The sequence below is a fragment of the Danio rerio genome, chromosome 17 (assembly GCF_049306965.1).
Source record: "Danio rerio strain Tuebingen ecotype United States chromosome 17, GRCz12tu, whole genome shotgun sequence".
Taxonomy (NCBI): domain Eukaryota; kingdom Metazoa; phylum Chordata; class Actinopteri; order Cypriniformes; family Danionidae; genus Danio; species Danio rerio.
The window spans coordinates 32,082,781-32,099,287 of NC_133192.1; the positions used below are offsets into that span (position 1 = coordinate 32,082,781).

At 33.7% G+C, this 16,507-nt stretch overlaps 1 protein-coding gene across 2 annotated transcripts in view; it reads right to left on the bottom strand.

The window, feature by feature from the left end:
* sh3yl1 (SH3 and SYLF domain containing 1) overlaps positions 1–16,507 on the bottom strand; it is a 48,579-nt gene that overhangs the window by 24,325 nt on the left and 7,747 nt on the right. For both annotated transcript variants that reach the window (NM_001423240.1, XM_073927394.1), the window contains 3 exon segments: positions 1,833–1,897; positions 3,287–3,400; positions 5,950–6,060. In NM_001423240.1, the coding sequence (NP_001410169.1) occupies positions 1,833–1,897; positions 3,287–3,400; positions 5,950–6,060 (290 nt within the window).

Consider the following 16,507-nt stretch of genomic DNA (forward strand, 5'->3'; position numbering starts at 1 on the left):
GTAACCACTGATTTAGAGAAGTTTTTGTAATGAGTAATTTATTATGGCCGTGCTTTTACCGAAAACGATTCTGAGAGAACTTTGTTAACATGACTTTTATTAAAATAAAAAATGAATAATTGTTATTGGGAGCAACAGTAAATGATGAAGACTGTTTGCAGGCCATTTAATGATGAATGAAATCCTATTGGATTGTTTAACAAGTCCTTTACCAATTTTATTTATTATTATTTTTAAACAAGATTAAAATATACTTTAAGCAAAAACAAGGAATCACTGGAAAAGCTACACAGACTTTTTCACTGCACATTTGAATCCAAATAAATGAGCCAAGTTGGGTTTTGGGACATATAAAATGCTATTAAAATAAATATGTCAAATTGTTAAGCTTGAGCAAACACCTAATATATTGCTAATATTAAATGCTTTCTTAATATATTCTTAATTAAGTTGAATGTTTTTGTCATAGAGAGGAAAGAGCATTGCACATTTTCAATAAATGTTACTGTCAGTAGTAGAGATGGCCTTACGACGTTTGTTGTTAGTAAACCACTGCTCAAACCGCTATTCTTCTTACTCAAAAATGAAGAATGAAAAAGAACCATTTCAGTCTGCAGTTGCTTGCTTAAGCTTTTATTTTTGGCCAAATTTAAATAATTACACAAGGGACTACTATTACTTTATTACCTAGAAACTAAAGAAAATGTTTAAAGCTTTATGACTAAGTTAGGCTATAAGATATACTCCGTTAAAGCTATAAAATGTGCACAATTAAATATTAAAATTGATTGACAGCTCTAATAACATAAACTGCAAGCTTTATGATGATGGAAAAAAAATACAAAACAAGACAGCCAAGTCAGACAGGGCAAATAGTTTAGTGTCTTGATGTTCTTGTCTATGCATGACTCAGACTATCTAGGCAGAAAGAAAAAAAATGTTTGGTTTTTTTTCGTGACATTGCATGTGAAGTAATTTACAAATTATACACTGATGAAGCTCCTATAGTATCTGCATAATCCATAGGGTAGTCCAAGGGGTTTATCTGATAAGTGAATCAACATGTTGCATAACTGTTCTGTCTGTTCTGTTACTGTCTGATTCAGCACAAAATGCATGAGAGTGAAATCAAGTTTTTGTATGCATTTCTAAGGTTGGTATCTTTTTCAAGAGTTCACACTTAGCTGATGATCTATCAAAAGCTTGTTTGCCATGCTGTCCAGGGAGAGAGCCCCGAGCTCAAGGGATCCTGGAGCCCGGGGCTTCCTCCTGTTTGCAGAGCTAGAGGGGAGCCTGAGCACAGTGGATCTCAGAGCTCCCCAGCTGCAGTAGCTAAGGGAACACGTGAGAAAGGGGGCTAGACAAGTGCTTGATTGTTATGCATAATATATATATATCTTTAGACGGTGGGAGGAAACATGAGAACCCAGGGAAAACCCACGTAGACACAGGGAGAATATACAAACTCCTCACAGAAACGGAACCAGCCGTGCCGCCCGATCAATGGTAAAGGAGGAGAATTGGGGAGGAAGGGGGGTTTCTTCCAAACGAAGATAAAGTGGACTGAAAACTGTGGTTCTTTATAGTAGCTTAGTACGAGACCGGCCGTAATAAATCATAAGCACGTGATCCTCTCGAAATTAGTTTATAAACAAACTTCACTCAAATCTAAAAAACAAAGTTTAACATTTTACTTTAGGATCCTCTTTTATGATTATTTGTGATTAAGTATCATCTAAAAAATTAGACCTTCTTAGCCTTCTTTTTTAAAAGCTGGTTGTTTATTTTTAAATTGGTTGTTCTTCTAAAAAGTCAAGTGGCAAAAACCTTACCTCCAACCCAATTTCAAATCCTCCACCTAGTCCAGCAATACCAATAGCTGAAGGAGCAGACCAACCTATAGAGAACAATGCCGAAATGTAAAACACATAACAATTAACTTCTTTTTGAGGTTAATTTATATTTATATTTATATATATATATATATATATATATATATATATATATATATATATATATATATATATATATATATATATATATATATATATATATATATATATATATATACACATATATATTAGTTCCTAACAAGGGGCCATTTGTTCATTATTAAAAGGTATTCTAGAAGTTTAAATAATAATCCTGTATCTAAATAATAATTACACCTCTCAAACAGATGATCTAAAATTATCCCCATTTCCAAACAAACACTAGGTGCTGTTCAACTGCAATGTAAATGCAAGACTAACCAAAGATGCAGTTTAAACATACTGTATATGATACAACCTTATAAATGCTCAAACATTCCTGCTTTTTCTTATTGTTAATTACACACAAAAATGCTGGGTTGTTGTTATACAACTTTAGACCAAATAAAGACAAACCCAACTTTGGTTTATATTAAAGATTTTCACTAGTTCTAAACTTAAAAATAAAAATTATTTTAAACTAAAAATATATCATGTTCACACATACAGTAAACAATGCATTTAGGTTAAAGTTCAGTTAAGTAGCTGTGGGGGAAAAAAAATGAAGAGACCACTTATTATTGACTTCTCTGGATATATTAGAATAAAATGTTAATAATACTTTTATTTTCTAATGTATAAAGGTCTATTCTCAAATACTTAAATATAAGTAAATAAATAAACGTGTGTGTGTGTGTGTGTGTGTGTGTATATATATATATATATATATATATATATATATATATATATATATATATATATATATATATATACACTAATGTTTTAACTTTACTTGAGTTTCAGTATTTGAGAAAATAACCCAGATTTTTTTTAAAATCACAACATAACAAAACAATTGTTATTCTAATCAATTTGTTAAAGTAAAAGCTAAAAAAAAATAACACTGTTTTTATAAAACAGAGTAACTGATAGATTAAGCGGACTCTCATTTTTTTTCTAGTTGTATTTTATGAAAGCCTTTTTTGTATACTAAAAAATTAAACACGAAAACACTAACATACAGTACATCAAGCCAGTGAAGCTCAACATAACCTAAAGGAGGGTTTCGTTTATTCAGATATGAAGGTTGCTAAGGGAGCTGCCAGCCATCCATTACTTCAAACTTCCCTTATTACTCAAATTGCTCTATTTTGTTGTAATTGTTCTAGTTTAGCCAGGAAGAAAAAATTAAAGGAATGACTTTAATATATTTACACACTGTAAAGTGACAACCCATATAATCTCCTCATATTACAAAGCAGCTATACTGTACATGACAATTACACAAAAAACAACAACTTTTTTTCCCCACTTACTTCCATCAGCAAGTCTTGCAATCACTATCCCACTGCCGCCCCTAGCAGTGATCATGAAACCTGCTTTGAAGACTGACAGGATTGCCAGTCCCTGAGCCTTGGCAATGACATGAGCTGGCATAAGGTTGTGGAAAAGACAGAGGTAAATGAAAATTAGATATTACAACTGGACTTGTGCAATGCAAACCTGTTCAGAATGTGATTTCAAGGACTAAAAAAAAAATCTAAATCGATTTGCAAATGCAAGATGAAACAGGTAGGCAGAGTTGATTAGTGCATTCTGTTTTCACGCAGGTTGCACAGACATGGTGAAGTCACTGAGTGAGTTGCATTCATGTCACTCTCTGAAGACGTGCATGAACAGATACTTGGCAAAGGATTGGCAGAAAGACTGCTCGTCATGTACACAGATGACATCAGTCAACAGAAATGCTAACTTTAGCAGTTAATAGCACTTGTCTGGCATGGCTGCTATTAATGCATCAGTATGAGTCTATGCTCCTAAAGTATGAGGAACTCTGGCCTCAAGGACTATTCTGAGCAACATAGAAATGCACAAAATGTCAAAAAATAAAACATGAATAAATGGTGTTTATTTTTTGCCACAGGAATTTGACCTTTGTGGCTAAGTTTTGGTTAAAATGGATCTGAAAAGCTAGTTCAGTGGTCTAAAATTATTTGTGCAAAATGCTACTTGTCCACAGATAACAATATAACATAATATAACATAATATAACATAATATAATATAATATAATATAATATAATATAATATAATATAATATAATATAATATAATATAATATAATATAATATAATATAATATAATATATATATTTTCCAAATGAACTGATTTGTATCATTTTGGGACCACTGCATTATGAGTGTGCATTTAATAAAAAAAAGTAAAAAAACAAAAAACTTTACAATTTGCCAACATGAAGCCAGGAAAAACGTTTAAATAATAGAACACTTGAAGCTTAAATAGGTGTCTAAGGCCCGGTTTACACTGCCAGTTAAATGTGACCCAATTCAGGTTTTTTGCTCATATGCGACACAGATCGGATCTGTTCTATGACAGTGTAAACACGCACAAAAAAAAAAAAAAAAAACCCAGCATGTATTTGTATATTCAGAGATCGGTTTCATGCCTCCTTCATATGTGGAAATAAACCAGATATAAATCAGATATGTAAATGTGACCATCATGTAACAGGCAGATCGGATTTAGAGGCATTCTGTTTTGTACATCATTAAACTTACGACTTTGTGTTACTTCTCTGCGGTTTAATGAGGTGGAAGAGCGTGTATGGAGACGCCAACGCGGTAAACAACAACGAGGAAAGTGGTCAGTTCCACAATTTTATGATTTTACAATCATTTTAATTTTGGGCGATCTTCGCACCTTTCACAGAGCTAAAAGCAAGAAATTTTTTCCATAGTGGATAGTGTGGAGCAGAAGCTAGAACCCACCTTTATGCATGCGCGACAGCATAAATTGTATGGCAAGTGTAAACACATGAATTGGATATGGGTCAAAATGAAAAAAAAAAAGTGCAAACGGACAGGCAAAAAATAATCGGATATAGGCACCAAATCGGAATTGGGACTCAAGACCTGACCGTGTGTACGGGGCCTAAAAGACATTGAACTAGACCAAACATAGGTGAACAATAAATAAACCAATGAGTAACCACTGAAAAAAAACAAACAAACTAGAATTAGAACAAAAAAGTACTGTTGTCAAACAAAACTCACTTATTTAGGACAAAACAAATCTCTTATTTTTGTTTGGATGAGAATAAATCAACCAAGGCTCATTTTGATTACATACCGCTACATATTTTTCTGGAGAGTGTCAAATACAAATCCCAGGAGCTACATTTTTATTTGCAGTTTTGTTTTTGCAAAATCCACCAGAGGCCGCTGTGTACGGTTTTTGAGATCTCAAATTTCTCTCATGATTGCCATTCGCGCCTACTGTTCTCGCGTAAATCCACTGAAGTCCACTGAAGACACTGTCAATGGACTGACTGACTGACCAATCATCTGGCCCACCATTCTCCTTCCCTAAACCCAGCCAATAGTGTTTTTTTAAAAGCACCGATTATTTTTTTGGCATTATTTTTTTGGCTTCTGTTTTTGTTTTGCCTGCTTTCTGCAGCCATTCTTTACCAGACTCGAACCCCCTCGCCGTGGTAAACTCCTCTCTGTCTCAAGACCGCTGACGTATGCAGCGAGCTACTGGGCAAGCATAACAGCTGGAAAGCAGTCCATATGGAGGCAAGAGCAACAAAAAAAAAATAATAATAATTTTTCATCATACTGCCCCGCTGCATTCATTTTAAAAATGAAATGCAGCCATACATACTTCTGGCTGCATAAATCGTGATCTGCAAAAATGTATATAGGGGACGTTTTCAGAAAGAGCCTATGTTGGAATAAATAGCTATAAATGGTATAAATTTATTTGATTAAATCCAGTCATTTAAATGCTAAATTTCCCTAAAACATCATGCCTTAATCCAATAAAAACTAGTGATCCAATTTTCCTCGTTTTAAAAGCATTTAAGCAGTCAAAGTCAATTTAATGCAATTAATCTCTATAAGACAAATGTTTTTTTCTATTGCATTCTTATAGGTTTACAACAATTACAATAATTACCTGGAATAAGCTTGTCAGGCCCCATTCTGTTGGAGATTTCGGTGAACTCTCTGAGGATCTTGGCGGCCTTCTTGGCCTCAGACTTGAGGTTAGCAGGAATGGGATTATTCACTGTAAAAAAAAAAAAAAAAGAAACGTCAGAAACATAACTCTTTTTTGCCTGCGTCACATTCCAACAATCTAAAACGTCAAATGCCTGGTAGGGCAAATTTGTAGGATGATTTGCGGCTTCCTGAATGCTTTCAATTATTACAAAAACAGTTCTCTCATGTTACTGTTCACATGTAATATCAAATGTCAAAATCATTTAGGCTATAGGCTATATATAACCACTTTTTGAACATGGTGACAGACCAGATATATATAATCACCTAAATGGCCAGTTCCTCTATCAAAAGTCTATCTCCATTTTAATGACGAAAAGTTAACGATTCATTAACATATCAAATGTCAGCATAACCAAATGGGTAATTTTGCTCATCTCGTTAATAATTGTTCTAATTATATTAGCCATACAGTCAGCGATGATTGGAGTGTTAATATTCATGCTGGTGACTTTGGGCCAAAAAATGTGTCTCCCACGAGTCATTGTCTGAGTCAGATTTGCCTCTGCTGCTGTTGTCTTTCCATAACAGCTTATATCCAAGCCCAAACAACGACAGATGCTAGTATAAAAGTGAACAGGTCAAGCCAATGTCAAATAATAAAGTCCAAGTCATTTAAAAAATAAATAAATACCCCATTTAAAAAGAGTAAATCGTTTTACATTTGGCTTTACGTCTGACAAAAACAACCAAGCAAAGCAGAAATTACAAGAATGTCAATGTATAAATGTGAATGCATGCACAACATTTTACAATAGCATGTCACTTGCCCAATGTGGGCAACAAAAGCATTCCATTTAAATACCACCACACCCTCATTTTTTAACATGGATATATTACTTTCCAGGAAATGATTTTTGAGGGATGAATCACTATATGTATATTGGGGTGATAAAGCACCCTTCTGCTACACGTGCATCATCTCTGTGGTTTAGCCAGGGAGGTGCTTGAAAAGTAGCTTTTAACGCAGTCTTTCCGGTTGAAGAATTCTTGCAAAACCAGCCACATACATGGAATAATTATGCCGTGCACCTCCTTTTATAAACCAATACCAAACTACCACAAATTAAATTAATAAATACAGAAAATAAAATACATTATCCTAAAGTATAGTTAACAAAAAAAATTACAGTATTTTTCCATAAATTATTACAGTATTTTTATCCAGGTTCCTAACAATTTAAATAGATTAGGTAGAAGAAATGGCCTGTTGAAGCAGCTGTTGTAAAAAGCCTAAAATGACTGTTAAACATCTTACTTTTGATCTAGTTCTTGTAACATTGCACTATTTTGTTTGTTTAGGATATGGCGACGCAGCAGCACAGTAGGACAAAAAAAAGTGTTGCATGCAGAACTGTTGCAAGCTATTTATTTGTGTTTAATTTAAACAAATTAAATGTAATAATGTTCAACTTAAAAGGTTTGTTTAAATTCAACAAATAAATTGTTTACAACCACTTAACATACAAAAATTGAGTAAATCCAAGGAATCAGCTCTGAATATTTTTTTTTCAGTGTAGTGCTGTCGCCTCACAGAAGGTCACTGGTTCGAGCCTCGGCTGGATCAGTTGGCGTTTGCATGTTCTCCCTGCATTTGCGTGAGTTTCCTCCAGGTGCTCCGGTTTCCCCCACAGTCCAAAGACATGCGGTACAGGTGAATTGGGTAGGCTAAATTGTCCGAAGTGTATGAGTGTGAATGAGTGTGGATGTATCCCAGAGATGGGTTGAGGCTGGAAGGGCATCCTCTGCGTAAAAACGTGCTGGATAAGTCGGCGGTTCATTCCGCTGTGACGACCCCAGAATAATAAAGGGACTAAGGCAACAAGAAAATGAATGAATGAATGTTTAGGATATGTTTACATGTTCTGATCACCATGCCTAATTATTAACAATGTTAATATTACAATAATTATTTTAAATATTATTAAGAATGAAATACTATTTATTTCAATACAACTACAGTTTATTTATTCTCTCATTCATTTTATTTTTGGCTTAATACTTTAATTAATCTGGGGTCACCACAGCGAAATGAACCGCAACCAAACACAGGGAAACACCCATACACTCTTGCATTCACATATACATACACTACAACCTATTTAACATATTTAATTTACCTATACCGCAGGTCTTTGTTTGGACTGCGGGGAAAACCGGAGGAAACCCACACAAACATGAGGAGAACATGCAAACTCTACACAGAAATGCCAACTGACACAGCAAGGGCTCGAACCAGTGACTTACATGCCGTGAGGCGATCATGCTATCCACTTCACCACCATGACGTACAATTCATGCATTCATAATAAGAAAAATGTTTAAGTGTCACACAACAGATTCAATGCAGTCAAAACATTGAGGCCCAATCCTAACTCTATTTTTGTACCCCTATCCCTTCCCCTTGGCCCTTACAACCGAGGGCTAAAGGAAAGGGCTTCAAAATTTACCCCTAAGAATTGGGACAGCACTACACCACCTGCACATGTCACCATATGCCCTCGCGATCTTATGCTTCATGTGAGACCAGACTATCGCGACTGCTGTAGTTATTTCAGTTGTGTTTTTTATTGGTATTTATCTTCAGGAAATTAAGGCATATGTTATAACAATCTAATGTGGCAATAAGATCGTAACTGTACTGTTTTTACAAAGTGCCATATTCAATGTAAACACACCAAAAACAACATTAAAATGATAGCAAACACTGTAAAATGTCAATTGGCAGGCAATAGACATTACTGACAGGGTATTCGAGTGTCAGAATGCTGTGGGACTGCTGTACAGGAGTTATTAATAGGGATTAGATCGCAAAATTTAGCGTTTTTTTTTTAGCGTTTTTTTTTTTTTTTTTTTTAAGCATGACGGTAAAACACGAACGCGGTTATGAATATAATAAAACACATGTTTGTTTGTTGTAAAAATTCGTAATAAATGACAAAAAAATAAAAATACTCATTTGTGGATCTCATTACTTCCGGATTCAGCAACACTGCCTTTGTGGCAGGTGTATTCTGGGAAATTTTCTTACCCCTTGGTTTCAGGTGTGGTCCTGAAAAATCTTTGTTCAAAGGGCTATTCACCCCTTCTCCTTAGCTCTATGCCTTCAAGCTAAAGAAAATTGGGACACCCCTACCTCTCGTTTTGCGCGTGAACAAAGGGGAAAGGCTAAGGGGTAGAATTGGGATTGGGCCCAACTTCATCACTGAATATTAACTGCGTTTTATAACCTTGTTCATTTTCTAAAGCATTTGTTTCCCCTTGGTTTGGTTTATGTTAACACTGCAAATAGTGCTCAGATCTGCACTCAAACAATCAGTCTGAGAGGATCCATGGAAATACTGGTTACAAAAAAACACCAGCATTGGCAGATTCTCAGTGAGGTCTTTATCACTACAATGATCACGTTCCAGAACAAACTGGAAAATCAACTCAAAACAGGGACCATGTCAGAGAAAAAGGGGATTTATATTTTGCCTAAACATTTAATGTTGCAAAGTGAATCAAACCAAAAAGAAAAGCAAAATTTTAATGATTTAGTCGTAGCTTGGGAAAAATGGCAATAAAAACAAACATTGGTTTTTAGACCTGCACACTCTTAAAAAAAAAAAAATAAAATGTAGATCAAACAATTAAAACTAAAACAATGCAGTAATTGGGGCAAAACCCAAGGGAAAAATCTAGGCTCAGTCTGGGAACCAGTTTTCCCCTGTGCTGAATAAATAAACTTTGTATTGACATTGACAATATCCTGCTATTAGACAATAGATGGGGCTAGTATTTTAAGAAAGATGAATGTCATAACACACTCACACTTCTTATTAAGGCAACACATACCAATTTCTGTAACCTTTACATTTTAGAGAGCAGGCTCATTCCAATCACTTGCATAACTTATACAGCAAGGTTTAACACAAGGTTAGTTTGTTCCTTCCCCCAACTATGAGCAATAGTAATATTGATTCTTGCCTTCACATAAAAATCTACCCCATGTTTAGAAGATCACATGAAAAAGCAGATGACTAACAAAGAACTCATTCACAGTTGCTTCAGATTATTTACTAAGTAAAAAAAATAAATAAAAAACAAGACAACCAAGGTCATGTTGCTTTTTTTTTTTTTTTTTTTTTTACACCATTCAAAGTGCCTACATACTATTATTTATCTTGAGGAGGATATAAAGACTGCTCTAGCTTGAAAAGAACTGCAAACAACGGGACACAAGATATGTAAGAAAAGTGAATCTTTGCCGGACATGAAGACCATTATCTAACAGCATAGTGCTATCGCGTAGTAATAATTTCTCATCTGTAGATATACAATGTGTCAGTATGCCGGGCTGTGGCTGGTAAAACCTCTATGACTCTCTTTCACTACAGTATTAAATTGTCTGTGTGTGGTGAATTTTTCTACCACTTGTCATACAACCCTTGATGTAATTAACACACTACAAAAATTACTATACAGAACTGTCATTAACGCATAACATTATTCAAACTGGGAGATACCTAAAGTTTTCTACGCAAGCAACTTATGTCAGAAAGCATCTCATCTATCAGATATTCTGCCAAATCAACTCTCAAAAGAATGTGTGTGAGTCATCAGTCTAACCTGATCTCATGACGTGGTTTTAAAGTGGATTTGTACGCATAGAAGAACGTAAATGGCAAAAAAGGAAAATAAAATGAAGGTGTATTGTCTTCTCATCTGGCAGACCATACGGTATGCGGTATTTCTTAATTCACGTCATTTATAACATACAAAGTCCTGGGAATAACATTTTGTGAGTTATTGACATTTCTTTATTGTTTTGCAAGGTAATTTGCTTTGAGATGGCTTGCTGAATTCTATTCAGCTAATAAAAAAAAAAAATTATAAAAAAAACTGTTTAACGGCATCCTTTTTGTAACATGTACACTTATGACTGCATGTGTGAACATCTTAATCATTGCAGATCTCCTCAAATGTCTCATACATTTTATATATATATATATATATATATATATATATATATATATATATATATATATATATATATATATATACAGCATATGTATGTATATATCGCCCAGTAAAAATGAACACATAATTTTTTTCGTAACCTGGTAACAAGTACAGCGAAAAGATTGCAATATCAAATTATAAGGCTAAAAGAAAACATCTGTTTCTAAAGTATTGGAAGCAGACAATTACATGTGTATAAAATTAAGAAACTATAGGAATAAAAAAAAATTAAATAAAAAATAATCAGTTTGGCAAGCCGTTTTTATAAAAAATAATTTAGAATTGCAATAAAATACCAGCACAATTTCCATACTGCTCTTTCATTTCCATAAAGTCTTGAATTTTGCTAATAATACATTTATTAACATTTTTCAAATGTTAAAATTCTAGATTCAGACATTATTTTGCCACATTATTTAAAATGTGTCTAAGAAATAGCTATTAGCTTTTTTTTTGGTGGGGCCGGTGAAAATCTTGCCATGGCACGTAAAAATCTAGTGAGTGAGTGAGTGAGTGAGAGAGAGATATATTAGTCCCCCACCCCCCTTATATTTTTCCCTTTAAAACTAAAAAAAATAAAATAAAACCAGAAATATTAGCACTCTTATCTTTTGACATGATAAAAATACATAAAGAATACAAAAAGTACATTTGTTCTACATATGCCAAAATTCAATAATTCAATATATCATCAGTTATGGGGAAAGTTCAATTAGAAAGTAATGCATTACAATATTGAGTTACCCCAAAAAACAAGAAGTTGTGTTACTCAGTTACTTTTTATGGCAAGTAAGGCATTATGTTACTTTTGAGTAGGGCCAGAAGGAATCTGCGGACATTGTTTGCTATTTCTGTGGAGAAATAGCAAACAAAACAAAAAAATCTGTGGATTTATGCAGAATTATTTTGTGTGTTTATAACTAAAAATTTTAGTAATTAAATTAATTAATTTTCTTTTCGGCTTAGTACCTTTATTAATCTGGAGTCACCAAAGCGGAATGAACTGCCAACTTATCCAGCATATGCTTTTATGCAGCGGATGCCCTTCCAGCTGCAACCCATCACTGGGAAACATTCAAACACATTCATTCATACACATACACTATGGCCAATTTTGTCACATTTACCGAACGTATTTGGACAGAACACGGGGAGAACATGCAAAATCTAAACAGAAATGCCAACTGACCCAGCTGAGGCTCGAACCAGCGATCTTCCTATTTTGAGGCGAACGTATGTCACCGACACAGACATTGAAATGTTAAATTTTACATTGTTGAAAAAGAAATTTATATTAAAAATTTATATTTTATTGAGTGTATATGCACACTCATTCACACATACTGTACACTACGGGCAACTTAGCCTACCCAATTCACCTATACCACATTTTTGGACTTGTGGGGGAAACTGGAGCACCCGGAGGAAACACGAGGAGAACATGCAAACTCCACCAAGAAACACCAACCAACCCAACCAAGGCTCGAACCAGCAACCTTCTTGCTGCGAGGCGAACTGCGCCCCCATGCAGATCTAAAAAAACTTAATATATGAAATAAAAAATAATACCTTTTAAACTTTAATCTTTACAAAGCAAATCCAATTAGATCCACTTATTTGTTAAACAAAGCAGGTTACTCATATATCTACTAAAAGACTGAAAATATTACATTTATACACTGTACTGTAAATAAATCATATGAACATTTTCGTATCAGTCAATAAAAATACTGACATTTAAAAACTGAATAAATATAAATTTCACACATTTACACAAGTAAATTAATGGACTCAATGATGAGCTAAAAATCTGCAGATTTTTGCGCAAGCAGATTCCATGTGGGCCTACTTTTAAGTAACTTTTGCCCTTTCAATTTGGTTAAAAAAAAAAAAAAAAAACACAACAACAACAACAACAACAACAACAACAAAAATATGTATGTAGGCCCTGCCCTGTCTTAATTTCTGTTCTCTCATTGTATTTGGGATTCAAGGCGACTACGTTCATATTAAATAAGCAATTTATTTTTTTTAAAGTGAACCAAGATAAAAACCAAGTTAGATATTACTACTTAATTAAAAGCAGTTCTTTGCTAGTTACTTAGAAAAGTAATATTATTACATAACTCATGTTACTTGTAATGCGTTACCCCCAACACTGGGGGTGCATATATAATTATAAAGGTAACACTTTACAATAAGGTTCATTAGTTAATGCATTTACTAACATGAACAACACATGTACAGCATTTATTAATCATAATTGAACATTTACTAATGCATTATTAACATCCAAGTCCATGCTTGTTAACATTAGTTAATGCACCATGAGTTAACATGCACTAACAATGAACTACTGTATTTTCATCAACTAATGTTAACTAACATGAACAAATACAGTAGTAAATGTGTTGTTCATTGTTTGTTCATGTTAGTAAATGCATTAGTTTACAATAAGGTTCATTAGTTAATGTTAAGTGTGACCATTATAACCATGCACAATATTTATATTTTGAAGGACCTCATAATATCGTGAATATTCATTTTATAAACTTTTAGAGTACTTCACATTTGATACTTTTCACATATTAACATTTTAATATGTGTTCATTACAGCACAAAAGGCTTGGAGATTTAACTGCTTTGCTTAATATTTCAAACATTAATATTTTTCACAAGCTAATCTGGCCTGCTAAACTATTGATTGAAAATGATATGACTATTTATAGGGCTATTGTATAATGTGTATTGTACATTATGCAATACGGCTTCAATAGTTAACAGTGATTGAACTAAGCTCACAATGAAAATTGACAAATGTATGTAAAACTTAATAATTATTAATATTAAAATGAGTTTTAGCATTTTAGTTCAGATGCCCCCATAGAAAAGGAATTACTAGGCACCAGAAAGAAGTAAATGCACAGTAACTACAGTATAATGACAGTATTTGCAAGGAGACAAGAAGGTATTGAGGAGTGCAACTTTCAGAATAAAAGCTTCCCACTGTTTCTGGACAGAGGGCCTCCGTTCCCCATGTCACAAGTTTCAAAGATGCCAACGAGGGGATTCTCTACCTAAAATATTCACACTGATACTGTAATTCATGTTGGCAAACAGAAAGTATTCATAAAAGTAGCTGCAAGCAAGTACGTCATAAGCAAAATGACAACCTATCCAAGCATTTTAGGAAGCATAACAGTAGAATAAAATGCTTATTTGCCTCTGCAGTTAGGGCTGGGCGATATGGCAAAAAAAAAAAAAAATTCTAGCTTTTTTTCATAAAGTTTGACCGATTCATGATTGCGATTTTTTTTTTTATTATGTAGTCAACTTAAAACATTACAACAATATGACTTCAGTAAAATTCTCTTTATAAGCAACAAGTACTTTGTACTTTTTAATGACCATGCCATACATAAATTGGTCAACAAGGTGTAAATAAAATGCAAAACAATTTCACAAGTTAAATATAGTTGCAGAAAATAAATTATATATATATATATATATATATATATATATATATATATATATATATATATATATATATATATATATATATATATATATATATATATATAAAAAGCTAAATGACATCATGGGTTAGATATTTTTACTTTTCACAGCTTTTACTTTTCTCCGCTCGTGTTCAAACCAAACTAAGATCAGCACGGTTCGAACTAAAGCCCCCTTTCCACTGCACACAAAAAACGACAAGCGACAGACTGGAAGTCATTCATTTCCAATGGAGAGCAGTCCGGGAGCTGCATGGAGTTCCGATCATCTTCGTATGCGGAAAATTTGGATCCGTTGAAATATTTGAACTCCTGCGACTCCGTATGCGACCTGCCGACTGGATATGATGTATTCCAGTGTTGTCCAAACAGATTCGTGCGCGAGATGAAATAGGAGTTTGTTTTTTGTTTTGTTTTTTTATTATAAAAAGTCTATTTAAAAAAAATAAAAAAAAATCTGTTCATAAATGGAAGAAAGTAATAAAAATAAAAATTTGGTTGTGTCCAAATGTTGTATGCAGTGGAAAGGCGGCTTAAGTGCGGTTGCGGTTTTTCACATGGCAGGTTTTTACATCCTTCATACATGTTGAGAGATCAAGATTATCGACTTGATAAGGGAATATGTCTTGATAATCCACACAGGTTCTAGCTTTCAGATGCATGCCCACAACTTCATGCATTGGGTTAAATTAGGCTGTCCAGTCTCCGTGTTCAGTCCGTCACTACCATGATTGAAACCCAGACAGGCAGTCAGGCAGAGTAATACAGAGAGTCGACCAAAGCGCATTGGTGCAATTATAAAAGCATCTAATATTTTTATTAAAAAAATAAAATAAATAATAATAAATGGCGATACCTCGATTTAATATAAAATTAAATCTTAAACGTAAATTCTAAAAATCTGAAAAAATAAATAAATGACACACAGCCCTATCTGCAGTTATTTAAAATTATTCAATCACATTTATTGACAGATTAATAGGTTATTCATATAGCACACTGTATACAGAACGGTAATTCAAAGTGCTTTACATAAACAAGATTAAAAGAAACAAAAAACAAGTACAAGAAATAAAAACAACAAAGAATAAAACGGATTAAAAATGTGTTTAAACAGGTTAAGGAAAGGACAAAAGGGGGATTCTTGGATGAAGCACAGGGCACATTCAATAAAGGCACATTTAAACAGATGCATTTTAAGTCTTGATTTGAATGTGCCCACTATTGGAGCACATCCGATTACATCTGGAAGCTGACTCCAGCAGTGGGTGGTGTAGCTAAAGGCAGATGCACCCTACTTTTGACTGACGCCAAATGGAAATTTGACACCAAGTGGATGAACTAGGTATTGTATCCCTGGTTTAAAACGCATGCAAGAGCGGGTTGCCAGATTGACGACACCAACAAAGGCTGATTTAAATAGTGTTATAAATAAAAGCAACGGCACGCAACAGAAAGAATATTTTCCATAATAAAAAAGGTCCCACTTTATATTAAGTGTCCTTAACTACTATGTACTTACATCAAAAAATAAACACAATGTACTTACTGTGTTCATAAAGTATTTGAGAACACTTGTGGTGCTCTTGAGTATGGATAGGGGTTGGGTTAGGGACAGGTTTGGTGGTGTGGGTAGGTTTAAGGGTGGGTTGAGGTGTAGGGAATGGTCAGCAGTGTATTTACAAATGTAATTACAGAAGTTAATTACAGATGTAATTAAATACAGGTATTTAATCAAGCATAAGTACACAATAAATACATGTATTTACACAATAAGTACATTGTAACAAACTATTAATTCCATTGTAAGTACATATTAGTTAAGGCCACTTAATATAAAGTGGGACCATAAAAAAAAAAAAAAATAAAAAAAAAAGAGTTTGTCCTAACCAACAGCTAAAATTTATAATTTAGAAACTGCTTCTATTTCTTGCA